The 17,896-nt window shown below is 39.4% G+C and overlaps 1 protein-coding gene and 2 long non-coding RNA genes across 9 annotated transcripts in view; 1 reads left to right on the top strand and 2 right to left on the bottom strand.

Moving 5' to 3' along the window:
* Window positions 1-1,937: 1,937 nt before the first annotated feature.
* On the bottom strand, window positions 1,938-2,500 carry LOC105671803 (uncharacterized). Its single transcript, XR_010890700.1, has 2 exons — window positions 2,364-2,500; window positions 1,938-2,202 (listed from the first exon to the last, which is right to left on the bottom strand). It is a non-coding gene; the product is annotated as an uncharacterized lncRNA (long non-coding RNA).
* The window catches only part of LOC105671804 (uncharacterized), a 179,667-nt gene continuing 164,241 nt past the window's right edge, over window positions 2,471-17,896 (top strand). For 4 of the 6 annotated variants that reach the window (XR_010890698.1, XR_010890699.1, XR_010890696.1 and 1 more), the window contains exons 1-3: window positions 2,628-3,469; window positions 4,487-4,598; window positions 4,905-4,950. This is a non-coding gene — a long non-coding RNA (uncharacterized lncRNA). Of the gene's footprint in view, window positions 2,547-2,627; window positions 3,470-3,507; window positions 4,032-4,486; window positions 4,599-4,904; window positions 4,951-17,896 lie in introns of those variants that run through there. The other 2 variants (XR_001100691.2, XR_001100692.2) reach the window with 2 other exon arrangements.
* Window positions 5,453-7,911, bottom strand: LOC105671800 (juvenile hormone acid methyltransferase). Of its 2 annotated transcripts, XM_067357066.1 has the most exons (7): window positions 7,751-7,911; window positions 7,261-7,530; window positions 6,914-6,925; window positions 6,673-6,841; window positions 6,340-6,472; window positions 6,093-6,258; window positions 5,453-5,910 (listed from the first exon to the last, which is right to left on the bottom strand). In XM_067357066.1, exons 2-7 carry the CDS (start codon window positions 7,445-7,447, stop codon window positions 5,702-5,704), a joined length of 876 nt encoding a protein of 291 aa, XP_067213167.1. In that variant the 5' UTR covers window positions 7,448-7,530; window positions 7,751-7,911; the 3' UTR covers window positions 5,453-5,701. The 2 variants fall into 2 exon arrangements, with proteins under 2 accessions (XP_067213167.1, XP_012221675.1); XM_012366252.2 differs by lacking the exon at window positions 6,914-6,925.

Genomic DNA, 17,896 nt, shown 5'->3' with positions numbered 1-17,896 from the left:
TATTTCGTGAGATAGATACGATCTATCATTCTTCATTTACTTGTTATATATCCCTCTTTCTTTAAATTATATCAATGAAATTTTTTCTCAACGCAAAAGATCCACCTATACGGAATATACATATATATTCAATGTTTTTTCATTTTAGCTAAAAGGTCAGACCAAAGAAATGAATTATTAATGCGCTATGTCGAAATATTCACGGAAAAAAAGGACGCGAGAATGTCACAACACAATAGTATAAGACGTTCGTCCTGCTATTAGCATTAGTTCTCGATTAATAATCACGTCGGCAGTGTCTGACTATATATAATAATATATATATATGTATGTATATCTCGCGATGTGTCTCGATCTTGATCGCGACAGAAGGGAACGTAATGGAAAACGATTAAGACACAGAGATTAGTTTCATCCAAAATAATTTCTCCTCCGACTCACTTGTGCCTTGCCCTCGTTCATCCTTTAACTGTTCTGAATATCCAGGTACAATCCCTCTTTTCTAAATAATCGTCTTCGATGTTCGATGTCCTTTCTACGAATAAGACTACCAAATGATCGGTACACTAAGAAAACGTTATTTACTCTGTTTGCCGAAATGGTACTAGCTCGTAATCGATAAATGTACACTGAATAATCTTACGATTTAGTCCTTAAGACATCCAGAGTAATTGCAAAGCATTCGGATCGCAGACGCTGGCAAATCCTGCTCTTGAAAATACATTTTATAGTATCTGGCTGATAAAACTATGTAATATAAATGCATCTAAAATCTACAATTTTTACTGTCATTTAAAGCGAAACATACAATGTATTGATTTAATTTTGATAAAATTGACAAGGTTTAAGAGCAGATTGACATTCATCGGATCCGATGCTTTACGACCTTCGCAATTATTATAAAGGACGCTGCTCGATTAGAGAGTGCGTTCATTACATACTATTTACTAATAAAAATCAACATACAGCGGTAAGCTTGAGTGGCAGGTAATATCCTCGTTCGTAATACAGGAAATAAGCGGTTCTAATATGTTAAACGTTTCAATGAATAGAATGTATCCACTTGAAAGTTTTCGTGTGTGCCCATTATTAATTCCATTTAACAGTACGACATGAAACATTAAATATGTTGCATGCAATGAGCGTCCAAAATATATCTTCTGTTGCATTTATCTATAACATTATTTATTAATGTTTAATTTGAATATTGAAATCTCATCATTAATGCACCATATTGTGAATTGCAAATACATATATATAACTTACATTACAATTTTTCTGTGCCAATAATTCTATACAGAGATTATTTTTGACCGATTTTACGCAGCAATTTATGCATTATGCAGAAGAGTCAAGGAGAGGTCATTTTACATATAGGAAATAGTTTAGTTGCGTTGTGTAAATGAAAATATAAAAGAATTCCGGCTAGAGGATATTTCATGGCACATGGCACAGTGAACCGCTTCCATTTCAATGGTTTTCAAAGTGTTGCCGCTCGAAAAAAGTACGCCCAGTTTCGCCCTTGGATTCGATTTCCGATATTTTACTGTAAAACAAGTAACAGTTAGTAAAAGAAAATTCACAGTAACGCAATAACGATGCGCATGCGATTAATAACCGTGATGTTGCGTAACGGAATAAATATTATAAAATATTAATGCAAACCTGTTTGCATGCCGGTATATAGTTATGCAAAGGCGTCAGAGATGCCTTCACGCTTGAAGATAATTGCTGGTAGTTGCTAATTCTTCCTTAAACTAACAGTTATGGGAAAATGTAGATGTGATGTTTGATGAAGAATACGGAAGTATCTGTCTTCAAGCATCTTTTAACTTCATTTTTGACACCGTGTGCAGAATATCCTTTGGATCGCGAAGCTAGTCGTACTTCTCAAAAAGCGCACGATTGTCAAATACGATCGGTGTCAGCAATTTTAAGATTATTTGTAAACCTGGATGTATTTTTAGAGACAACAAAGTTAGATATATTGTTACCCGCTATGCGAATATCGGTACATTAATGCCCACTTATATCCGTACGTATAACTTATAAGTTATAATAACGATATTCTATAAATGGCTGTACTATTGTAAAATCAAAGATATAGCGTACAATAAAGTTTAGTGTGTTGTAGGAGACAGGCTGTCAAAAAAAGGCAAGGTGTTTGTTATTTTCCCATTTCTTCACGTTCCGTACGGATGTCTATCAGAAAAATAATACATTAGACTCGTGTATCGCAATTATATACGTATTTAAATAATTAAACAATTTGTCATTTTAAAAGTTAAGATTAAAGGTTAAAGGTTGTCACTTTTATAGGTTAAAATTACTGTACAATTAATGCAAGAGCATTCCGAACTAACGCGTCATAGATAGTGTTATTGCAGCCGGAGGGTGGCGCGCATGGTATTGAATTTATCAATATCGATATATTTTGATATTAAAATATTGGCAACATTGCTAATTAAAACCGTACACATCACTCTGTGACCACCATCGTGTTAACTGGAAATGTAAACTATGAAAACGTAGCTCCAAATCGTTTGGTGAGTAACTTTATCGGTTAAAAGTGTGTTACAAGCGCAAATTTTCGCACGAGTTTTTTTTTAGAGTGCCGATGAAAGTAACAGGTGATAGTCGCAATGTATTGTTTACCGCGGATGTTCGCGATTAACGGTGGTTTCGGCAACCACTACATTGAAACTAATTGCAATTCTAATGAGCATAGATTTGACGCTGCACTGACGCGAAAATAATCTCCACATTTATTCAAAAATATGGAAGGCGCAATTTTCATAAGAGAAGTAGCGAAAGAGGTTATTTATTATTATCCTATTTTTTTCACATCCTGTATGTGTGTATGTAGAAAAGCGATACATTATAACTGTATATATTCACGTTATCATAATTATGCATTTATTCATGAAAAATAATGGACAAATGATAATAGTTTTTAATCGCGAGCATCTGCGCCAGGTAATACGTTTCGCCATTCATCCAACAGTGCTTTCTATAACAATTCGTATTTACTATACATTTTTAAAGAATAGAATACGCGCGTAATTCATGTGGGGGAGGGGGGGAGGAGAGGGGGGTGTGTTCGTACTTTGCATTCCGAACCTATGTATATAGTAATATCATTGCGTTTAGAGGGTGGCGTGCGTAACGCATTTATCGATATTGATCTATTTTAATATTGGCAGCATTGCTAAGTAAAATTGCGCACATTAGTTTGCGACCGCCATTACGTCGTATCGCTTTGAAACGTAGACAATGAAACGCAACAAATTAGCTTAGTGATTAATTGTGTGTTTTAGCGTGTTTAAAAGTGAATAATAAGTGCGAATTTTTCAGTACTGCCGACTAAAATGACGGACGATTATCAAAATGTATCATTTACCGTGGATATTCGTGATTAACGACGATTTCGTCGTTCGCTTTGTTATGGGTTGACATCGATTATATTCTAGTAAGTACAAACTTGATATCATGTATCTATATGTAAAAATAATTGTTACATATATTCAAAATCATCGAGATGTGGCGCAATTCTCGTTAAACAGATTGTCGAAAGAAATAGTATTTGTTATTTTTTCTATTCTTTCACATTTTAAACGTATATTCATAGAAAGACGATACATTATAATTGTGTATGTATGCATTATTATAATTATGTTATTATAATTATCTATTTATAAAAAATAGTGGACAAACGTGATAATAATCATTAATCGCGAGCATCTGTGCTAAATAATATGTTTTGGCAATTCGCCACCAGTACTTTCTACAACAATTTGCACCCATTATACATTTTTAAAGCATAGAATACGCAATTAATCGGAGGTGCGTTCGTACCCTGCGTTGCGAACCGATACAACATAGTAACGTTATTGTGGTCGTAGGGTGGCGCGCGTGACATCAAATTTATTGATAGTGATCTATTTTAATATTGAAATATTGGTAACATTGCTAATTAAAATTGCGCGCATCATTCTGTAACCGCCATTACACCGTGCTGACTTGAAACGCAGGTAACAAATCGCTCAGCAATTAATCGCGTGTTTTAGCGTGTTAAAAGTGAATAACGTTGCGAATTTTTGTTCGAGTTTTTCGAGAGGGCTGATTAAAATGACAGGAAATTGTCGAAATATATCGTGGATGTTTTTGTTTAACAGCAATTTTGTCGCTTGCAACAGCATAGCCTGAAATCCCGAAGAATGATGATTAATTAGATGTAACATTTTAAATATTTAGCTCGGAATATAAAGCATATTTTTATTTATCTACATGTTTTTTCGTGAATGCAAAGGCTCGTTATTCACCTTACTCTGAATGCGTGTATTTTAATATTGGTTAACTGCAGAATGTGTAAAATAATAATAAAATTTGCGATGTAAATCTGCTGTTTTCGGAAATAAAGTATATTGATTGATTTTTATTTTGTTTGAAGATAGTACGCATAATTAATTGAGAATTTGTTTATAAGATTCATCAGTGGATTCACCGGAGCGTTTTCGAGAATTTTTCGATGGAATTGATGAAGAGCAGTCTAAAGCAAAATCTGCAGTGAACGGAGTAAAATTTCAATAATCTAGTTGGTGAGTACAATTATTTGTGTTCATTAATTAAATATGTACATAATTTTATGATAACAAACATATATATTTAATTTGTATTTATTAAATATTTATTAGAAAATATTTGAAAATATTTATCAAAGTATTTAATAAAACATTTATTGAATATTGAATATTAAAATTTTTAAGTAATTTTTTGCGCAGTTTATTGAATAGTTATATTTGAATCATAATAGAAATAATGAAATAATACATAATAATGAATAAAATGCATAAAATGTGTAATCATTTGTAATAACTAAAATATATGTATTAATTTTGCTATAGGTACAGTTGAGAGAGCGTATTTACACGAAGCAGGATACAAAGTTCGGTGAGTGAATTTTCATTATACTTATGTTCTTTTATTTTTTCGTCGTTTATTGTATATTTGTTGCAGACTGCTTTGACACAATTTTGTCTATAATTTGCAATTGAATATAATCGATTCGTACTTTTTAATCAATCATTCTTTTCTTTTGCTGAATATCATAAAATTGAAGTGTCTTTTAAATACAGCACGCTTCGTGAAATGTACATTCCTTTTTGTACAATAGTTATAAAGTATTAGTATATTATATTTTTTCTCATTTCGTCAAAGTCTATATAATTATAAAATAAATTATATAACAAAAGTCAAGCAGTTTTTAAGTATTGTTCAAATTAAATTCTAATTGAAGTTCAAATTAAAATTGCCGCACGAAATGTGTTTTATCTTGCATTTATATTTTGTATACTCTAATATGATAAATTTGCAACGTAAATTCATCATTTTTGAAATTGTATACTGGTTTGATTTTCATTCAGTAGTGTACATTACTAAAAAAAAACGTGAATTTTCCTAATATTTCATTTATTTGTATATGTATATATATTTATATGCATAATTGCATTTATTTATTTTACAAGATGGTTAATAATGGTCTATAACATTAAAATTTTAATGTTATTAGTATTTATTGGTTAGTAGTCAATGTTATATTATCATTAATATTATAATTATCTAAATAATTATTTAAAATATCTTAAATAAAGAAGAAACGTTATCTAAAATAAAATAAATACATTTGGCACTTTACATCACTTTAAGCGGCTGCTGGCAATTTTTGCACATATGCAATCATAAGATAATATCTCAATACGATGTTTTTGTACATATCTTGTTCGTTCTTGGTGCTTTCAAACGGAACTAGACCATTGTGGCTTATTATTTCATTGACCAAATGGTCAATAAATTCTTCTCTTATGTCATCAGGGAGCCGATGAATAAAAGGGTTAACGGCGTACGCATGATCTGTAAAAGTATAATTGTAAGGTTAGCTCTAAACGAAGAAATAACAAATCTTATTTAGTCATATTAATATAGTCTACTTATATAGTCATATTAATTTGACATTAATTTAATTTTTATTTTTTAATTTATTCCTTTTTCCGTGATAAATATATTTTTTTATTTATTGAAATTTTCAATTTTACCTTTAAGGCTCTGTTTTGAGTAGCGATAGCTCTTTTCGCGTTTGCTACAGTGTAAAATTTTGAAGCCTATATCTTGCAGCATTTTTCGCAAACTTATTTCTATAGAAGTCTTGTAGTTTGTAGAAATTTTCATTCTTTGGAAATATGGCACGTAACGGTGCGCATCCTTGAGCAAAAATTTAGTTATGTAAATTATATTTTTATATGTTTCTTGTCATATGTTAAATATATTATGATACTTTAATACCTGAAGGTATTGCTGGTAACGCGGATTTTGCTTACACCGCACGTATTCGTCGAATCCGCCGTGATGCCCTAGAAAGGCGATAAGAGCCTTTCCATCTGATTGTAGTAATTTGTAAACATTTTGGAGAGCAAACCTAAATTAATTAAAATTAAAAGCATTATAGTATAGAAAATTGTATGGGATCAATATATCTTTATAATTTTGATTAAATAATTAATTGATATAAGGCAAATATTTTAATATGATTTTCTCAATGATAAAATGGTAAAAATTATCAAATTTGCTTATCAAAAATGCTTTGCTTATACTTGGTAAAAGAAAATATTGAAATACCGTAAGTCATTACACCAATGGAGACAGTAAAAAGATAAAATGTTTTTGTATCGTTCGATTTGATCACTTGGTAATTCCGGTGCTTCGATATCCAGTACAATGTATGATAATTTTTCATCTGCGTTATGTTTTTGGGCATAGCTCACCATGGTTTCCGATATATCAGCACCTATCATAACATAATAATCGAGATATTGAAATATTTGATTCAAGCAGTTTTTCGAGACACCTATGTATTTACCTGTCGTATTAGCTGATGTCAGGGATTCAGAGGAAAAGTGGATCAAGCTCATTTTTGTTAATTGTTAGAAAATTAGTTCTGAAGTTAAAATTGTTTTAATTGCGTGCAACGTGTGCACTGTTTTTCATAGATACTATAGTTTCTTTGAATTTAAACTTAAACATTTGTATTCACATTTAAATCATTCAGTGAAAACTTTTGTTTTTTCTTATTTATACATGGATTTAAAAAAAGACTTGGTCTTCGACACTGAACTCCTCATAGATTATGAAGACATCAAAGACAAGTAATAAATTCACTGCTTTTGCTAACGAAAGAACTGTGCTGCGCGATATTTGCTTACTTACCTACTAATTGCACGTCATGTTCCAAAATAGGCAATAACAATTTTTTTGTAACGAAACCAGGACCACATCCGATATCGAGACAATTCCCTTGCATTTTTTTTATTTCATAACAAAATTCATCGATAACATCTTTTGCATCGCGACGTTGTAAATCACTTGCTTCGACGTAGTCCTCAACGAAATCCATGTTATCCGTTGATAATTATATCGTTATTGTTATTGTTATTGTACGCAGCTTAACTTATTATGTTTTGCTGCGAATCAAAAACGCTGAAAAGAAGTGCAAATGTAAACGAAGATATAATTTGTAAATCTATCATGGACAAACTCAATTTCATAATTATTTCGCGAAATAGATGACAAGAAAATATGAGTTAAAAAAAGCTATATATAATTAACTGGAATCTTTTCTTTCAATGTGTTCGCAAATTATTGATCGGTTAAGACGATGTGTAAATATGTGCTTCGAGAAAGCATATCTTCTTAGTACCTGAATGATAGTTTACAATATCAGCTTGGTTTCTCTACTGCTCTATTACAGACTTTCAACTTTGTTTTTGGTGGTTATTCAACGACACTCGTTTAAGAAATGACTCTTCGTCCGTCTTCGCGAACGAATTTTATTCTTCTGGTATCTCGTCCGTCCGCCTTTATATTGCCGTATCCCTACCAGTCTAGTTTATTCTCTGCTATGTCCTACCCTACCTCAATATACAAATTATTTCTCTTAGACCAACTGAAGAATAATATTTACTAATTTATATTTTTGGGCAGATAATCTTTTAAACATTTCACTCACTACAAAGATATGTTCGATTCTTAAAAGTTCTTTCAATTTTATGAACAATATTATTTTTATTAATATATATATATATATATATATTTTCATATTTATTATTATTAAAGTTATATATTATTATTAACGTTGGTAGATTTAATTATATCAAGAATATATTCCAGAAAATCATTTTCTACAGGAATAATTGTTTTTTTTCTATTGTTTAATTTATATTTTTTGCGTTATCTGTGCTAATTAACAAATTAACAAAGTTGGAAGCGCGGTATGAATTTAAATTCAATTCAAAATGCAGGAGGGACTATAGGTATCGGGAAAATGTGCAAGACGAGTTTATCGTAACCTTCCTCGAGCAAAAAGGTTTACCGCTTATAATCCGTAATTCGATCGACTGCGAGAAATCTCCCTAGATTCTAGCTGAAGCATCGCAGCTCGGTCTTATCTTAAGGTCACATGTATTTGCCTTTCGGACATCGCCGTATTTACATATGCGTGGGCACACTCCATACACGGTCGTGTGTATAATATGTAAGGTGTTTTCCTAATCAAACACTCGTATTTCAAGTAGGGGGGGTTCTTCGTTTTTATCTCGATATGTGACTCACGTAGAATGTTAAATCGATCTGTTCTGTCAATAAGATTATATCATTTTCTTTAAAGAAGTAGTTGCGTCATCGACTGCAACAATTAATTTCGATAAAATTAATTATCTTTCTTGAACGTGTTAGGTTAGGTTAGGTGTTAGATAGATTTTTCGTTAGATGCATTTTCTTAGTTTTCCTTAACAATTAAATGTAATATAATTCGAATATTCACGTGATATTACATCATATTTCTTAGCTAAATACAGGAATATTTATACACAAATATTTATGAAATTCAATGAGTTGAGCTGCCTTTCTTCTTTGACACCTCTGACTCTCTTTTCTATTCGCTGTCTATTTCTGTACACTTCCTCTGCACGATGCAATGTAATATGTATTGGCGTTTCTTTCAAAGCAAATGACAAAAGATTATGCTTGCGTTTGCATTCGTTTGTTGTCGAAAACGTCGTACCAAAAGATGGAGAAAAAGACGTCACTAAATTTAACCAAAGTTCATTGCCACATGTGATTTTTACTCAATTAAATTACTTATCATTTTACTAATCGTGTAAACTTTTAATGGTCTGATGGCGCTCGTTTTTTTATAATATTGGGTTGTGTAATAAATAATTTTAGGCTTTTTGGATAAATGGAACTATTATGTTTTTATAACAATATAATTTTATTAAATAATGCATGCACCGTTTCGATCTATGATTTTTTCTCATTCTCAAAAAACTTACGAATAAACAATAAGACTATTTATTGACAAATTCAAAATTATTTATTGCAACCCAATAAAATAAAGGTACGATTTTTTTTTATTATGCTTCGTGTCAGCTATATAAAATATAGGAGAGAATTGTGAAAAAATAGGATGAAATACGTGAAGGGACGACACATTCAGTTATCGTCGCGATTTTATTAAATATGCAAAATGATTGTATTATTTTGCATATTTAATAAACCGTACCTGCGAATAGAAACTACGAGTGCAACGATAGCACTCTTTTTCTCTCGCGATATTATACGATGGCGGCACACGCGAGAGTTTTCCGGAAATGGGAAGACGCTGCAGATTGGGCAGGTGTGAGTCGCGCGCGCGTGTAGGTCGTGGAGTTCGTGGATTTACATAGCGCCGGTCTCCTCCGCTCGCGCTCGTACTAAAACCACAAGCATCCGATACTCGATCGAGCTTTTGCGAAAGGGAACGGAGTGAAGGGTAGGGCGGAAGTGAGGCTCTTCTCGGGGAGAAAGGTTGCGTGCGAGGACGCGGCCGGGCAAAAATCGCCCGGGTTAACGTTGGAAATTGCAGCCGTGCGGTCGTCGAATTTTTGCCAGGATTAATGCTTCGGCCTTAATTGCCACATACGCGACTACATCGTACTATACGCCCGTCTGTATTTTTACCTTTATTCATCACAATTGAAAGATTTAACGTATTGAATGTAGACGATGGAACAAGATTCTGGGGTGGAAAAGATGGCGATGACAATCACGGATATCGACGGATGAAACTTTGTCCCTTTGTCTCGCAATTATTCTTTAAGAATTATGAATAGAACAAACAGGTGTGAAAGGTCCTTCGGTATCTCAATCCGACATTGCTGCATGTGGTCCGAGAAAGTATACTTTCTTTAGTGCAGCTAATCCAATCCAAACTAATCTCTGCGCTTCCTTTTCTTTTCCACCTTCGTCTCTTTGCCTAAATCCTCCGGCCGGATCTGCGTGTATCGAGTGGGTGGGGGTGTGCGGTCGAGAGCGAGAAGGGCTTTGATAAATGACTGACGCGGAGAAAAAATCCGCGTCGATACGTCTTGCTCAAGGAGATGCGCCGCGCGCGGGAAAAAGAGAGGGCGGAAGGAGAGAGAAAAAGGGACGGAACGGAACGGGCGAGAAAAAGCCGCCGGTTCGTTCCCGCGGTCCACCGAGATGTAAGCTTATCCTATATCTCACGCGACCTGCGCGCATTCCCTTCGCGCGCTCGTTTATTAAAACCAGTCGAACAACGCGCTGCGTTCGTAAATCGATCCGCGCATAAATGTTGCCGCGCGAGTATGGCGCGGGAGATTTTACGCTTCCGAAAATTCATTAATCTCCCGTTGCGCGCGCGTTGTCGAGTTTAATCGCGGCAATTTAAGTTTCTCTGCGCGTACCGTGAATACAAACGACGCGCATATTTTCGTTCGCAGAGAGACGGCATGGTTTTCGGCAAATCCGACGAGATTTCGCGGATCTCGTTTTAATGATAACGTGTTTTGCGGCAAGCTTAATTAAAAACGTATTACTTTTGATTGCATTATATTGCGCATTTTGTGATGCGCACTTGGATACCTTTCTCAAACAAATAACGAACGGTCTGTCAGAGAAATTTTATAATGCTGTATGGATACTTTTGCAGCGGTCAATAGTCCTTTTTCGCAGATGCGTACTTTATCGGAAAACACTGAGTGAGATATATGGAGAGATTATGCGAGATGGCGTTTCAGAGTCGAACAGGCCGCTATTCTCCGCTCCGTCAATTATGCTAATTTCGATTGCCGCGAGATTAATGGAAGAAGGCGGCGTCTCCGCTCCGAACGTTCCGCGCGTTCTCTCTCTATCTTTCTCTCTCATTCTCATGAAGGGTCGGTCGGTGGGAGCGTGACGTTCTTTCCGCACTCGGCCGACCGTGCATAATGTACTCGACTTGCAATTATTGCAGATCCATCCTCGGTCGGTTTCAATCCCGCGCAGCGGCGTCCTCTCGTCCTCGAGAAAATACAGTCGAACGAGATACACGCTTTATACAACGCTTAATGCGATTTTAATGCAACATTTATTTTTATAGCAAGGGATTTTCTCTTTTCGAATAATTCATACTATCGCAGATATCTTTAAAAATTAAAAAAAAAAAGAATACCGAAATGACATGCGTTTTCATGTAAATAAGGCGCAGAATTCTAATTATGCGATGCGAATATGGTCGGGTTTCCGGTCGTGAAAGGATTTTGTTAAACGTGCATGCGAAAGATATCGAGTGACGGAGACGACGGCTGGGATTCCTGGCGGAATGTATCGGAAACTGGAAGACTCGCATGGGTGTTTTCAAGGGGAGGGAGTAGAGAAGGGAAGCGCAGATACTCGGAAGAGCGGAGTGGCAGAGATGGGTAGAGAGAAGAGAAGAGAAGAGGCAGAGGCTTGCTGGCGACACAGGCACATCAATAATACATGTCGTCTGCCGCTTGCCCCCACCTGCTCCCTTTCGTTGTCTTCCATGATCTCCGAAGCTTATAACTGGCTCTGACGCAAGTAACCTTACCCTCTCGCTCTTTCTCTCTTCCGCTGTGTCTCTATTTCTCTCTTTCTCTCGCGATGACCGATTTTTTTACTGCGTTTCTAATTCTTAAGAATATATGGCTTTATTGTGTCAAACAAATTGATGACACTGCAGATAAGATTTACGTGAATTATTTTGTAGAGTTTTCAGCAGATGTATTCATTGAGAAACTGAAAGGGAATGTGTTTAGAACAAATATAACGACATAACAGAATGAAATTGGGTGTCCGAATATTCTCAGATATGAAAATTCGTACATTAATTTTGTCATAATTTGGTATTCCTCCGAAATCACTGTTCTTCAATATTATTATTCTTCAATGCGAAAAATTTAATCGAAGTTTATCTCAGATTTCGCCTAAGAACATTCCGGAAACGCGAAACGTTTTCGCAAGGTGAGCGCGATGACGGAGCGAAGGGGATTTATCTCCTCGCAGCTCCCCGCGGGTATCCCGACCCTGCCGTTTTCTTTCTCTCTTTCCATTTTTATTAAAATGCCAGCGCGGGAAAGAAAGAAAGAGAGAGGGTGAGAAAGAAAGCGATCCGGCTCGCGCAAAATATGAAAATCCATACAGTCGCGCGGAGAAAATATCCGTCATTTAAAATGGATGGATTTAGGTGGATGGATATAAAAGTGGAGGGGTGGAAGAAGAAACCGGTGGCAGCGCGCGCGAGGGTGGCACCTATTTCGGTCCGGGGGGTGGCCCGAGGGTGAACGGGGGGTGAAGGCGGGGGCAACTACTGAAAGTCGACGGTGGTGGCGGCGGCGGAGGTGGAGATGGTGGCGGCGGCGGCGGCGGCGGTGGTTGCCGGTGGTGTTGGAGATTTAAGGGAGACATTTTAAATGGATGGTTCCCTCGGAGAACCCGGGGCCTCCGGTATTATCCAATAGCGTAGCTCGTCTCTCGTACCCCGGCGTTTCTCCGCAAGAATTCGCGAGAAAGCGAAAGAAAGAGCGCGAGAATGAAAAGGTGGCGTCCTCCCCCGTTGTATGTTCTTTCGCGTAGGATGCTGTAGGGCGGTATTTAACCCTTAAAGTAATCCTTGCATTAGGTACCTGTGAACGCATCGTTTGTTTTATATAATTATGCAACAGAAGTATACCAAGAGAAACAATTTGATTTAATTGAGAGCGATTAAGATTAAGATGCTCAAAATTATTTAACTACTTTAAGTATGATTAATTAAATAATTATGCTATAATTTTTTGCGGGTGACCGCTTTATTTATTTATTTTTTACTTGAAATCGTCGTTTATAAATATTGTAAATTGAGTGAAAGGTAAGATTCGTTTTGGAGAAAATACAAATGCAATTATTATTGTGGCGATGAAAATTCAGTGTGATGACAAAATTTCCGAGTTAAAGTGCTGATAAAGTTTAGTGAGTGAAAATTGAAATATTTATATTCCGGTGATTTCGCCAGATTGTACCGCGAGCAAAGGTAGTGCTCCATCTCTTTAAGAGCCTCTGTTTTCAGGATCGATAGAGAACGCAATCGCATTCAACACCTCTAGGATTTTCCGTCTTGCACGTCTCACACGAAAAACTGCTTGCCGCGAGAATACGTCGCTTTTATATCCGGCGCACGGAATAGTTTCGAACACGTTCGCGTTTCTAAATTATGCAGCGCGTAAAAGCCGTCCTTTCAGTATTCTCGAAGCGCGTAAGATACGCGAAACCAGCCAAAATAGATTCCAAGGCGACCGCGTTCGCGTTGTAACCTCGAGCTTTATTCCTGATATAACTCGGGATTAATGGCTACCGTTCCTATGGCGGTCCTTCAGGATCATGCCCGTCCGTTAATCCCGAACTCGATAACCTCCTGGCAGGATCTCCGTCTTCGCGGAAACTACACGATGTTTCATCATTGATCCTTTATATTCGGTTGGAAGACATATTTTATATTGTATATGTTTAGATGAATTTTATTTTCAGTCAGAAGAAATTGTGTGAATTAATTCTTAAAGTTCGAAGTTAAAGAGAGAGATAATTAATCTTTTGTAAGATATTGCTTTCGTGGCGGTCTTTGCTCGAAACGGCGAGCGTGGTGTATAGTGATTAATTTTTTAGAGGATTATATGGCAGAGAAAATTATAATTATTGAAAATTGCGTTTTTCTTTTTACTGTTATGTTATATCGAATTTCTCACCCCACCACCTCGAGATTTTCTCAGTACGACCTATCGAGATCCGCTCCGTTTTTCGCAAAAGGAGGAAAAGCGCGTCGGGCCACCAATCGCAACTCGGCAGTTATCGCGACCAATCGTCGAGTTTCCAGCATTCGGATGTGACTGTGAGACAGGTGGAGGCGGTGTGGATCGGACGGGGGGAACCCTGCGGAATACCGGGAGAGCGTGCAGTCCTGCGCGATTTGCTGGGAGTTTCCCGGATTCGTTTCCACGGACCGGAAGTCGGTGTAGTATTTGCGCTTTCCATTGGGTTTCCGAGTGTCGTCTAGGGCCAATGGCACGGCGAAATGCCGACTGTCGCTGGCGCTGTGTGGTTTTCCAGAGGGGTAGGTTACGCCCCGCACGGCGCATACGTATATACGGGAACGGGCGCGTAATGGTACGGATGGGAAGACAGAGAGAGAGAGAGAGAGAGAGGGAGAGGGATAAATACCGTCGGAAAGAGACGGCGAATTTCGAGCGGGATCTCTCGCCGTCTCCGCGTCTGTCTGTGTGTCCGTTCTCTTTCCTCCGGCCGCGTCTGCGAGGGAAAGAGGGATTTCTCCCTCTCTCTATGCCGGCGAGCGCGTTCGTACGTATACGTATACATGTGCGCGGCTTCGAGCTATGTAGCTTCGGGTGGAGAGAGGGCCGAGAGGGAGAGGGAGAAAGAGAGGTAGATAGAGAAAGCACAGAGGAGGTTGAGGAACGCCTTGCTTCGATCCGAGAAAGAGACGCAGACATAGTCGGAGAGTCCTGGGTTCGATCCCACAAGGAGGTAGACACTCGGCGGCACTTAAACCCTCCGCGTCCTCCCGCCCGCCCGCTCCCCCGCGCCAACTCCCCCCTCCCCCGGCTTCCCCCCTCGGGCTCCTCGGCGCACCCCACGCCGCCTTTCTACCGCGAACCTCCGACCGACCTCCCTCACCCTCTCCCACCCATCCGTCTCTCCATTTCGCCCTCTCTCGCTCCGTTCGCCTTGCGCCCGGTATATCTTCCTCCTCTTTCTCCCTTTCTCCCGCCCTCCGTTGCTATTCTCTCTCTGCGTTCTAGCGTTCTCTACGAGCCCTCTCTTCCCACTCCCGCTGAGGGAACTCACCCCAGAAGCAGAAGCGCGAAGCTAAGGCCGCCCGAGAATCGTCGAGGGTGGTTGGAGGATTTTTTTGTTACTACCGGCAGATGCTGTGCCTCGTGAAACGCGGCGAAGAAATATGCGACGGAGAGATAGAAAGAGAGCGAGTGGTGGCCGGGGATGGTTGGCAGCGAGAGGGACGAGGAGCTCCGGTGTGGAAGGTCGGCGGGAAGTGGAACGGGGAAAAAGCTCGGCACGAAGCACGATATTTCCCTCGCGGAGAGCGGTCACTTTTTACCTCGCCTCTTTCGGAGAGTGCTCCGACTGGAGCGTCGAGAAAGAAATTTCGTTTTTCTTGCGCGGAGAGAAGGTAGCGCCGGCGCGCGCACACACATCATACTTCTCGTGCGGCGTTTTCGCAGCCACCCCGAAAAGATATATCTTCGACCAAGTTACTTCGCGAGTAACGAGACAACGATCTAAAAACCGAGAAAAATCTTTGTTGCTCTTAATTCTCTTAATTGCTTAATTTGAATTTTCTTCAATTCAAATTTTATGTAGATGGAATTCTCTTTCCTAATAAAATTTTAATTGCTTTTCTTTTAACATCTTACCAATGAACATATTATTTCTTTACTTTGAATGTTCGATATATTCAATTACGGTTCCAGCCGATTTTTCTTTTAGTAGGTTGATGTTTCGAGAATTAGATTTTAATTGAATTTTAGATAAATTTTTTTAGTTTGGGGTTTTTTGGAATTTGATTTTGATTATAATTACGCATCCGATCTCTTATTTCCAGTCTGGCTGGATATTGGCGCACTGATATGGTCGAGACACGCTTGCGACGCAAGCAGTCGATAGGACGTTGCGCATTGACACTCGGGTGGAGCGACGATTTAATCGAATTACGGCGGCGTTGCCGCATCACAGATAATCGTTATTAAATTATCGAAGTTATACGTGGTGGCGACGACGCGGGCGCGCGTTCTTTAATGGCGCAGCCAACACGGGGCTGCCTTCTCGCTGCAATTAAAACGTCCGTTACGGTCAATCGACGCGACGGCCCGTTTATTTTTATAAGTCAAGGTTACCGTAACACCTGTGCACGCCTCTCGACAGGCGGGAGGATCGAGAGAGGTGCGGGCGAGCCGAGCCGAGTCGTTTGGCGTTGACATTTTACTCGCGCTCCCATAACCGCGGGGCGCTCGTACGACGCGTCGTTAAAAACGAGCTAATTGGTTTCATCAAAGCGCCCGCTAGGTCGCAGGGGTAAAACGGTGCACCGCCGTACCACAAGGCGAGCCGAAGCTCGATTCTACTTTCACGCTATTCTCCGCGAAAATATTTTCACGAAACGAAAATTAGTTGCACCAAGGAGCCCGGTTATTTTTCGGTTGTGGATTTTTCTTTCTTTTTTTTCCTTTCTATGAACTTCCACTTTCGCTCTTGGCGATGTAGAGCGAGTTTTTTCTCAATCGCTATATTCGGAAGAAATTAATAACGCGTTCACTTTGCGTCGTAAAGGCGTTTTAAACGAGTTTCAAAGTCGCGACGGTGCACTCCCCTGCGTTTGCGCTTATTTATGGAATCCTTTTTTAAATTTCCGAGCATCGACCACCGTTACGACGACGACGGCTACGACGACGACGACGACGACGTCGACAACGACGACGCCGACGACGACGACGATGCCGACGACGACGACACGGTCCAGGTGGTTGGGTTACGATATAAAAAGAGACAGCGGGGGTCGAGAGGATGAAAGTGCGGGTTAAAACCCTTTAGTCTGGACCGCAGGCAGGACCCACGCTCGTTGCAACGCTCCGTTTCCTAGCTTTAATGCGAAAGACGAGAAATAAATTCGCTGCTGGAGCCGCAGCTAAAGCCGCAGGCGAGAGGACCGTCCGAGCGCACGAAGACGTCTCCGTTCTCGCGGTGCGCTTCGCAATTTGCATTGCAAAACGCGAGCCCCCGGTTATCGACCTAGTTACTCGCCGCAACGTTACGATGTAAAGAGCATTACAAGATACCCGCGATACGGATTCACGCGTCGTTTCATCATCCCTCGCCGACGAGAAACTTTGTATTCGATTGACAAATCGAATTAGTCGGCTGTTCGATAAGTTGGCGTATGGTACCCACGAATTCCCTCGCGATGCGATGGCGACGACGGTGCAAGAGGAGGAGGAAGGGCAGAGAGATACACGGAGAAAGACTCGAAAAGAAAGCAAGAAGTGGCGGGAGGATAGAGGAGGGCAGACGGGGGAATTCTCCTCCGAGAGCGAAAGAGGCATCCTCCCTCCACTCCACCTCTCAGCCGGCAATGACAGATACAAATAAACGATCCGGCGATTTCGCGCAAGCGCCCCCGCGACTACAACTACGACTGTGACGACCACCCTCTTCTCGACCTCGCGCTCGCTCGCGGCGGCGACCGAGGTAGGTAGGTAGGTAGGTAGGTAGATTCGCGAAGGCAGCGCGGGGCTCACCACCACCTTGGGTGGAGCCTGGCGGCTGACGTCATCAGACATACAGACAAACAGCACAGACGTAGAAACCAATGCGCACCACGGTGGTGGCACAGGTGGCTGCTTTTACGTCTGCGTACAAATAACACGGCCGCCGTCGTACGCCCTCGCCTGGAGAACCGCCCCTCTCACCGTTTCTCTCTCTTTCGCAGGGAGACACGGGT

Source organism: Linepithema humile, chromosome 6 (assembly GCF_040581485.1).
Source record: "Linepithema humile isolate Giens D197 chromosome 6, Lhum_UNIL_v1.0, whole genome shotgun sequence".
In the NCBI taxonomy this organism is placed as follows: domain Eukaryota; kingdom Metazoa; phylum Arthropoda; class Insecta; order Hymenoptera; family Formicidae; genus Linepithema; species Linepithema humile.
Note: the sequence above shows the minus strand (reverse complement) of the source record. Positions and strands in the feature narration are given on the sequence as shown.

Bases quoted from the DNA above. Each gene is read 5' to 3' on its own strand.
- LOC105671800 (XM_067357066.1), bottom strand. From the start codon at position 7,447: ATGGATTTCGTTGAGGACTACGTCGAAGCAAGTGATTTACAACGTCGC. The intron at 6,473-6,672 runs GTATTTCAATAT...TAATTAATTTAG, and splicing joins CATTGGTGTAATGACTTACG to GTTTGCTCTCCAAAATGTTT. The intron at 5,911-6,092 runs GTAAAATTGAAA...ATACTTTTACAG, and splicing joins CTCAAAACAGAGCCTTAAAG to ATCATGCGTACGCCGTTAAC.